Source organism: Desmodus rotundus, chromosome 13 (assembly GCF_022682495.2).
Source record: "Desmodus rotundus isolate HL8 chromosome 13, HLdesRot8A.1, whole genome shotgun sequence".
NCBI lineage: Eukaryota > Metazoa > Chordata > Mammalia > Chiroptera > Phyllostomidae > Desmodus > Desmodus rotundus.
The window spans coordinates 25,356,538-25,365,673 of NC_071399.1; the positions used below are offsets into that span (position 1 = coordinate 25,356,538).

At 55.7% G+C, this 9,136-nt stretch overlaps 1 protein-coding gene across 5 annotated transcripts in view; it reads right to left on the minus strand.

The window, feature by feature from the left end:
• The window catches only part of ANK1 (ankyrin 1), a 197,385-nt gene extending 189,523 nt beyond the window's left edge, over window positions 1-7,862 (minus strand). For 2 of the 5 annotated variants that reach the window (XM_045186675.3, XM_053916480.2), the window contains exon 1: window positions 7,505-7,862. In XM_045186675.3, the coding sequence (XP_045042610.2) occupies window positions 7,505-7,630 (126 nt within the window). In that variant the 5' untranslated portion in view covers window positions 7,631-7,862. The remainder of the gene's footprint in view (window positions 1-7,504) is intronic. The other 3 variants (XM_045186673.3, XM_053916486.2, XM_053916479.2) reach the window with 2 other exon arrangements.
• Window positions 7,863-9,136: the final 1,274 nt, after the last annotated feature.

The window sequence follows — 9,136 nt, forward strand, 5'->3', positions numbered from 1 at the left end:
TCTATTCTAACGGCATTCCGTGCCTTCTAATCTCCTGTGCCTGTTTTCTCCCTGACTGCACTCCTCTTGGTGGCCATTACGCAGTCCACTTGACTTCTTAGGGGCAGGAAATGAAACCACGGGGATCCCGGGGATGGACGCGAGAGCTCCAGGCAAGGGCTGGGCTGTGCTCATCTTCTCCTCCCACCTGCCCCTAACACACCCCAGCCAAGGCCGGCTCCCGGCAAGGGGTCCCTCTATGTGCCAAGCAAAAATCCCAGAGAGAGGAAAGAACAGATGACAAGGGCAGAAACATTGCCACTCGGTATCTGCATGTGTAACGCCAGCACATTATTAAACAGTTATATGGAGGGGATGCTGATCCAGTGGTCGGTAGAGAAATTTGTTTACTTTCTGAAACAGAAAGCAAAGGGGGAAATAGCCACTTTGTGAGGCAGGTGAGCCGGACACAGAGCAGGTAACCCCAACAACTCGGTTTTCAGTGGCTCTTTCATCTGGCCCCTCGTTGTCACCCAGATGCCTGGCCAAGGTCCTTACCATCACATGGGTTGGTCCTGAGACCTACAGAGGAGCCTTTGGACACCCCTGTTCCCACTGGAATCCAGACTGCAGTGCTTCTGTCCCAGCCCAAATCACCTGCCTCCACTGTCGGCCTAGGAGTACTTCCCCCTCTGACAGCTTTTCCACTAGTCTGCAAGTCCTTCACAAGAAGGCAGGAAAAAGAGCATCAGTTCAGACTCCCCTCTTGGTGCCTGGAATAGCCTTGAATCTCCTGGGGCCCAACAAATGCCCGAGAAGGCAGGCTAGTGCAGAGGTCTGTGAATAAGCTTTGAAGTCAGCTGGGTCTGGGTTTCAGCCCAGCTCTGTCCTCATCTGACCCGTCCCTGGTTGTTTGGAGGACCCAGTGAGGTAATGGCTCCAGGGCACACGAGCTCTCCACAAACACACACCCCCACCTTTGGTAAGCAAAGGAGGCTGCTTTGCAGCTACTGTTGTCAACGATCCTCTGAAATGGATAAAAACGCAGTATTACCTGGAACTGTATTAGCACCTTAGCAAACACTCCGAGAAATGTTCTCCGAGGGGAAGCACCCAGTCACATGGGAAGCAGGTAAGAAAACAAAGCTATTAAAAACCAGCCGGCCATTACATCTTCTTAGCTTTCATGCTGAGCGCCCACAGCTCGAGTTCTCCTTTCTCGCAGGTGCGTCCTGCTTGCACTCCTAAGGTGCGCCGATGCTCCCTGGAGGAGTCTGACCACCGGGAGTCCTAAACCCGGGATAGCCCACACCCCGGATCTGCTGGCCACGGCCCTCACAGGGATGGAATTCTTGGAAAATGTCCCCCTGTGGGTAATACAGCCACAATTGCCAGGCGAGGCTTTAACAAAGTCCACCTCGAAGCTGTAGACTGGGTCCATGGAGATAACTAAGCCTCTGATAATGAATCTTATCAAGATAGAAAACTCATTCTTTTCCTGGAAATAAAATGAAGATATGGTTTAAAGCGCCCTTCTCGCATTTGCCAGCACCGCCATATAAACATGTGGCCTCCCCAGGCAAGCACCAGGCTCTCCTGCTACGGTGGGGAGCTGGGTGTGAGCTTTGGCATCTATCGCATCTATTACAGAGGATAAGTTAGTTCACAACCATGTTGTTAACTATGAACTCGGAAACACAGGGGATACAAAGCACACCCTCAGTCTGTTCTCACCCCTATTTCACAGATGCGCAAACTGAGGCTCAGAGGAATTCAGAGGCTTGTTCACTACACGGAGCTGATAAACGCGAGCGCTGAGACTGGAATCCAGGCATCTGACTCCTAGCCTAACGCTCTGTAAGCGGCATGCTTTTGAGCTGCTTTTCGAGAACCAGAAACAGAGATATAGAGCCAAGCAACTTTATTTGCCTTTTTACAAAACCCTAACATGGATGACGACAGACTTCGCTTTGATCAGGATAATTCGGGAAAAGGAACAGACTTACTTGGTTCCAATTCTAGAGAACCAAGTCTTCCAAAATCAAATCGAAAGTCCAAGAAAAAAACCTGAACCTGTTAAATGCAGCTTTCGAATCAACCCAAGCCATATTATTCACTGGGGGGTTATACAAAGACTCAGGCTTTGGCTTCTGGGAGCTTCCAATCTAGAAGGGATGGAACAAGAATGAGGGACACACACACACACCCCAGAACAAATGACAAAAAGCAGAGGGCAGGGAGATGGGGCGGTGGGTGAGGCGGAGCATTCAGGAGAGCTTCTTGAAGAAGACAGAGATGAGCTCTGACGCTGACGGAGGAAGAAATGGAGAAGGAAGTGGAGAGCAGATCAGCCTTACCAAGGCATGATGAAGGCAAAGCCAGGGGATGAGTTACCATGCGTGAGAAGAGCCTGGCACACAGCGCCTGTTCCCCACCGCTTGCTCATTTTTATGGGAAGAGGGAGGACTGAGGCTTTAGACTGGGATTTAAAAAAAAAAAGCATTGCTATATTAAGAGGAGACAGGCAGAACCAGTGAGCAAGCAGTTTGCTGGGGTGAAAAGAGAAGAGAGAGGTCCCAGAGGCTGGCTTCAGGTCCCCTTTGTAAGGAGGTCACTTTCTTCAGGCTCTGAATTACAGCTGCTGCCCCACCTACTTTAAACAAGGGCTGTGGGAAGCAAATAGTGTGCAAACCATATAGTTCTGGACGTAACTGAGGGCGTAACATCTCTGCCCTCAAAAACCCCCTCTCCTGGTCAGGTGGATGGTTGGGGGGTGATGGAATCACCCCGGGAACAGCACCCCCCACTGCTGCTGCAGCAGGGAGGGAGGTGCTGGGCTAGAAGGTGGGCATGGAGCAGGCTTGGAATATCCCACATCTCAGCCACTGCAAGCACCTCCCAGAGCTCGAAAGGGGCAGGGCCACTTCCGTTTTTTGAGGCTCCCAAGGTACTAAAATAAGAGAAGCCAAAGCAGGGTTACCAAAGTTGTGTATTTTAAAACCTTGCAACTAATCCATTAGCATGTTTAGTAATGAACACACAATCAACAGAATTATACTATTCAAAAGCCAAAGAGAGACTTATTATACGAATATCAATTCCTGCTGCAATATACACTAGTGATGTCATTTAGCAATAGGGCCTGGGTTTAAAGATGTGTGATGAACATCATTCTCTTTTCATCTTGTCAATTATCTCTTGGATTAAATGTATAAACTCCTTTGGAGATGACAGCAGAAGTGTAAATTTGAGGCCCTTTATAAATGGGCGATGTGGGCCCCATAATCCTCCATCTACCATCCTGGTGATAAGCCCAGCCCTACCACTGCGGTCTCTCACGCAGGTACCCCCAAATCTCCTCTGTGGTTCCAATCACTGGCTCAACCAAAGACATCTCTGCAGTCCAGGCGCAGGGCCTGGTCCAGCTGTGCGAGGGAGGCCGAAGGCCCTCCTGGGAGTGCGGCACAGACTGGAAAGGTTGCGGGCACTGCCTGCACGGCAAAGGGTGATGCTCACTTTCCACTCCTGGGCTTGCTTTTTTGTTTCTGCACCCTCTTCTGCTTGGCTCCTTGGGGCTCTGTGCAAACACTGCCCCTGTTCCAAGTGGCTGAAAACACTTGGACTGACATTCAGTGCAGCAGAGACCCTTCAAGGAACTAACTACCTGCTCAGCGGTAGAATTCACTGCACCAAAAAATCAGATGGTTCCACTGCCTGCCTACAAACCTCTATTGTACTACAAATGGTTAGAAAGCAAGGCAGTATCAGGCTCTCGTCAGATGCCCCCAAAAGACAGCCAGTCAAAGACAGTATTGTTCACCTGCACACACGGCTATGCCCAGCACCACATCCAGGCAAGCGGAGACAAACATATGGATCTACTCATCTGACACTCATTCCACACACATTCACTTATTGCATGTCCACTGGTCGTCAGGCGCTGAGCTAGGTATGGGGTACACAGCTATGAATAGGGCATGATCTTTTCCCTCACCGGCATCAGAAGGTGAAGTAGGTGGAGAGAGCGAGGGACAAAGACTGAGCTCAGAAACACTATCCCGGGGTACTTCACAGGTACTGCAGGTAAGCAGGCTTAGTGCAACCCCTTAAAGTAGCGCTGAGATGCCAGCCCCCTTCCTTCCTTCTCTGTCTCCCTCACCTCTTCATCCTCTCCTCCTTCCCTTAATTCTGCCCCTCTTCCTCCCATCCCATGCTTGGCCTCACTTTCTCCTCAACCTCCCTGTCCTCCTCTCCTAATCTCAAGCTCTTGGGTAAACATAAAAAGCACACACATTCTCATGCCCAAGGCTTCCTCAGCCCTAGAAAGCTCCCGTTCTTAATGCAAAAGCCCGTTTTACTCATGCCTGGCAATTTGTTTATTTCCATCCAACCCTTCAGAAGCAAGGGGGCTTATTAGTAAATGGCATAAATCCTGGAGTTTAGTCATTTTTAAAAAGCTGCAGCTCCCCGAGCAAGCATCGGACGAGGATGTGAGCTAACAAACAGAAAACTGAATGAAGCCCCAGCAGAATGCAGGCGTTTGCGGCGCCCCAGAGTCTTAGCTCAGCCCCTGTGTCAAGGTGGTTTCTGTGGGTGTCAGTCACTGCGTCACAACATCAGCACCACCCCCGTTGCACAGCACCCCTTTGCAAGCGCCTTCCCACACAGTATCCTCAGCTGTAAAACTGCAACCGCCGCCGAAGTTACAACCGTGATTATTTCTACAAACGGGGAGGGATGCAGTTCTGCTCAGTCAGTCCCCGTTAAGCAGGCTGCCCATGAGACAAACACCTTTCCTTTCAGCAAATCCAGAATGCTCGTTGTGCAGTTACATATTCACAGGAATTACCAATTCACTGGAATAAGATGTTTATTTGCATGTGTGAGGTTCTTCCTTCAGGCTGATGTAAGGACGGTTCCACAGCACCCCCATAGTCTGAGACCAACTGGAAAGTCCTCAGCTGCTTGACTATAATATACTTTGCCTTGAAAAATTACTTCAGTTGTGAAAAATGGTCTGAGACCTCACCTTATGTGAACCTTCAATTTAGCCCCCTCCCCAGCCGTCACCTGCTTAACCAGCCTGTGCATGAGCTTCTCGGCCTGTTCTCAATATCCCTCTCCGTGTTTCTCCGCCTGCCTCACCTTTCCCCAGGGCCTTCCGTCTGCTTGTAATTTTGTATTTTGCTATAAATTTTAACTCTATTCTCTGAGATGGCTCTCAAGGCCATGCCAATGGCCAAGAGAACTCACAATCAGTATGAAATACATGTGGAAGACCCCACACCTTGCCGTGTGCCATACAGCCCCTTACCCGAAGAATCAGCTCTAAGAGTTTATGACATTGCTATCACTTTGAATTAAGATTTCCTTTTTCTTGTTGGATCAATCATAGCACACAGGATACTGCATAAAATCATGAAAATCTGGGTGGAAGATTTTCGAATGCTCACTGACGCAGTCTGCTGTGACCAGCTAGTAAAACAACATAACCAACTCAGGGGGAGGGGAATATATCATCACCTAGCACTGAAATGGAAATAAAATGGACTAACAATGTAAACAATGCAAAGGTTAAGACTCAAGGAGGAAAAAAATATCGAAATTGTACTTTCATATGCATGTATTGCAGACAGCCAGGACCTGGAGTCACGTTAAAGGGTATTTCATAGAATGAAAAGAAATCAAAGAAAAAAAGATGAGAGAGGGCTTTGTTCTTTGTTGTTGTTGTTGTTGTTGTTTTACTATTGCTCAAAAAAATATTTATGGCATCAAGAGCATCAAAGAAGAAGCTTGAGAGGAAGCAGTAGGATAAAAACACTGAGTGAGCAGTTTGGGAGAGAGGATCGGCTTGGCTCCTAAAGCAACAGCAGGAATGGAAATAGAGAGCACCCAGCAAGAAGTTGCGTTCATGCCAGGAAAGCGGGCGAACACGTCAGATACACCCAGTCTTCCCCCAGCCTGACTCACAGGAGGGGCTCTGGCATTTCAGACCCCCAGCAGCAGGACTGGGTGAGGTTCTCTGTCAGTGGCACCAACCCAAACTCTGATTCACCGCCGGTATGGGGAAGGCCTCTTTTTTTGGTCCCGCTAAAGGGGTGGTACTTTTGTGAAACTACTATTTACACACGAGATGGCAATCCCTTGAGGGAGGAGGGGCTGTCTGTTGAAGGGGTAGGGGAAAGCCTAGAGCGCGGGGACTTTGGTTACCATCAGAGAACTCCCTGCCCCTGTGTCTCCTCTCTAGGAAGAGGCTGGATGTGGGTCCTGTTGACCAGCTGGCGAGTGGAGTGGGACCCGCAGGCAGCCTGTTCCCCACACCCTGCTGTCAACCACGGACTCCCAACTTCTTTCTCAGGGCGACACAATTTCAGGAAAAAACATTTCGTTCTCAGCCAGGACCAATGCCTCTGCCCTGGAGCCGGGAGGGGCCCTGCTGCCTGGCCAAAAGGCTTGCAGGCCGCGCTCCACATCGACCTCCTCAGGTGAAAATGGCTCTCCTGAAGCTGGAGCTCAGCACCATCTCCAGTTCCCAGAACTGCATCCCAGTCCTGGCCTCCTCCATCGGGGTGGGGGGAGGGGGCTTCTTTAACACCTCTTGGCTGGAGCCCTCTGCCCAGGTAACTGCCCCCTTCCCTTCAGAATCAAAAGCATTTCCAACCAAACGGTGTTTCCCACCGAAGGTGTTTCTAAAGACGCTTTAAGTCAGTGGCAGGAAGACCCCAGACCCGAAAGGAGAGCGCGGGACACGACGACAGTTACGCTAAGAGGTCCGGGTCACGGCCGGGGCAGAGCTCCTCTCGCACTCGGCGAGAGGCAGACCTGTCCTCCGACCAGGCCTCGGGCCGGGCTGCACGCACCCGCGCCTGCCCTCCGGAGGCTGCTCATCTTAAGTGACTCGAACAGAAGACACTGCCAAATGCCGGGGCCATGCCTTTTTGTCGCCGTCCCAGGGCGTTAAGAAAGGCGCTTCCTGGCAGCGAAGAGGGACAGGGGAGGACAGGAGCCCCACTTGTTCAGAGACCGGGGAACGATGCCCTCCCTCCGCGCCGGAGAGTGGGGCACCGAGGCAGGCGCCGAGCGGAGAAGCCTCCGGAGCCCGGAGTCGCCTTTCCCCAAACCAGCTCCCCTGGAACTCCAGAGGGGCCACGAGCCGGAGCGGGGCAGCCCACCAAACCCGCGGGCCGCGGGGAGGCCGGAAAAGTTCCTCCCGGGGCGGCGCGGGCCTGCCGGCATCTGTCCGAGGTGCTGAAAGGTCCCCGCGGGCCGCGGGCGGGCCGGCTTCGGCGCGCCCTCCGCCTCGTGGCCTCCCGCGCTGCCCTTCCAGCCGCCCGCCCGTCCCCTCCCCGCCGCGCCCCTGCCTCTCCCTCTGCCCTCCTCTCCTCCCGGCCCGCGCCCTCCACTCCCGGGCCGCCCCAACTCCGCCGGCGCCCGGGCCCCGCGCCCCCGCCGCGCTCCGGGTCGGGCGGGCAGCCCCCTCCAGGGCGCCTCTGCCGCCCGGCGGTCGCCGCCGCCCCCTTCTTACCTTCTTCTTTCGGTCACGCGAGCGGTTCCTCCGCTTCCTGTTGGATTCCTCCTTCTCCTTCTGCTCCTGGAGGGCCTGCGCCTCAATGTCTTTGATTTTCTTCAGCTGTTTGGCCGCCTGAGCCATGGCCGGTCACGGTGCTCCGGTCGCTGCCTAGCGGACCCCCCCACACTTGGCGATCCAGGTGGCGACACCCCCCGAGGAGGAAAAAAAGGAGGCTCTGCTCCGCGAGGAGGGAGCTTCTTTCCCCGCCGCGGGAAGGATGCGGCCGTGTCCGCGGGGGAGGCGGCCGCGAGCGGCGCGGAGGGCTAGGCGCTCCCGGCTGCCGGCGGCCCCCGGATGGCGCCTCCCGCCGCGGCCCGAGCTCGCGCGCCGGCTCCCGGGACGGGCTCTGGGCGCGGGCCCGCCGCCTCCTCCCCCGTCCCTCCCTCCTCCCTCCCCTGCGGCGGCGGCGGCGGCGGCGCGGGGGGCGGGGGCGGGGAGGCGGCTCGTACTGCGGCGGGCGGCGAGCCGGCCGGGGAGGAGGCGGACTCCAGCGGTTAACGCAGGAGGACGCGGCGGCAGCCCGCAGCCCGGGGACCCGGCCGGCCCGACGAGGCTCGGCGCCCGCGCTGGTGCATTGCGAGCGCCCGGCTGCAGGCTGGCGGGCCGGCCGGGCTTCCACCACTGCAGTGGCGGCGCCGCCGCCGCCAGAAGCACGGGCTCCGCGCCGTCGGGTCTCCGGGAACAAAGCCGGCCGCTGTGCCCGGAGCCACTGGGGCGCCGCGGAGGACCCGGCTGCGGGCGACCCCGCGGTGCCCGGGCGCAAGGGGAGGCGACCCCGCGGACCAGCGCGCCTGGAGGAGGCAGCGGCGGAAGCGACAGCGACGCGGGGCGCGAAGGCCGGGCCCGCAGGGATCCGGGCGGGGGGCGGGGCGGGGGCGGGCCTGGGGCGCCCCCGGGCGGCGGCCGCTGCGGGGCAGCGAAGAGCTAACCCCGCGCCTCCGCTGCCTTCCCGCCAAGGACACTCGCCGAGAGGCGCGCGAGGTGCCCGGGCTCCTCGGGGCAGAGGCGGGTCCCCCTATCGCTCGCTTAGAGCTTGATTTTCCCTTGTCAGCCCTTGTGGGACTTTCATTTGCATATTCACCTATCAGAGATAGAAACCGTGTCCGAGACACAGGGAGCAGTTTCCTTCCGGTCGTGCAACTAGGTCTCCGCGCCCGGGACCGCCCACCCCCCATTCCCAACATCTCACACCCCCTCTCACTGGGCAACGCCGTCTGTATCCGTGTTCAACTGCAAAGGGCACACATCTGGCTGTTTGGGGTCACGCAGCTGCAAACGCGAGCTGCAGGAGGGGGACGGGGCCTTAAGGTCACCTTCCCTGGGAACAGGCGGGAAAACTGAGACCCGGACTCCAGAACCACGGCCCCTTCGGTCCGGTGCCGCTCCCAACACACTCCTTCCCCATCCAGCAGAACGCTGCTCTCTGTCCACACAGGGCTATAGAGGGATTTGTGGAAAACAACATTGAAGAATTGGTGAAACGTTATCTTTGGTGAAATTGCTTCCTCGGGCCCTCCGAAGCGGAGGGCTCGACGCACACAGGTAACCAGCCGCAGACTAGATAGAGCACGGACAGCACCCCCACTG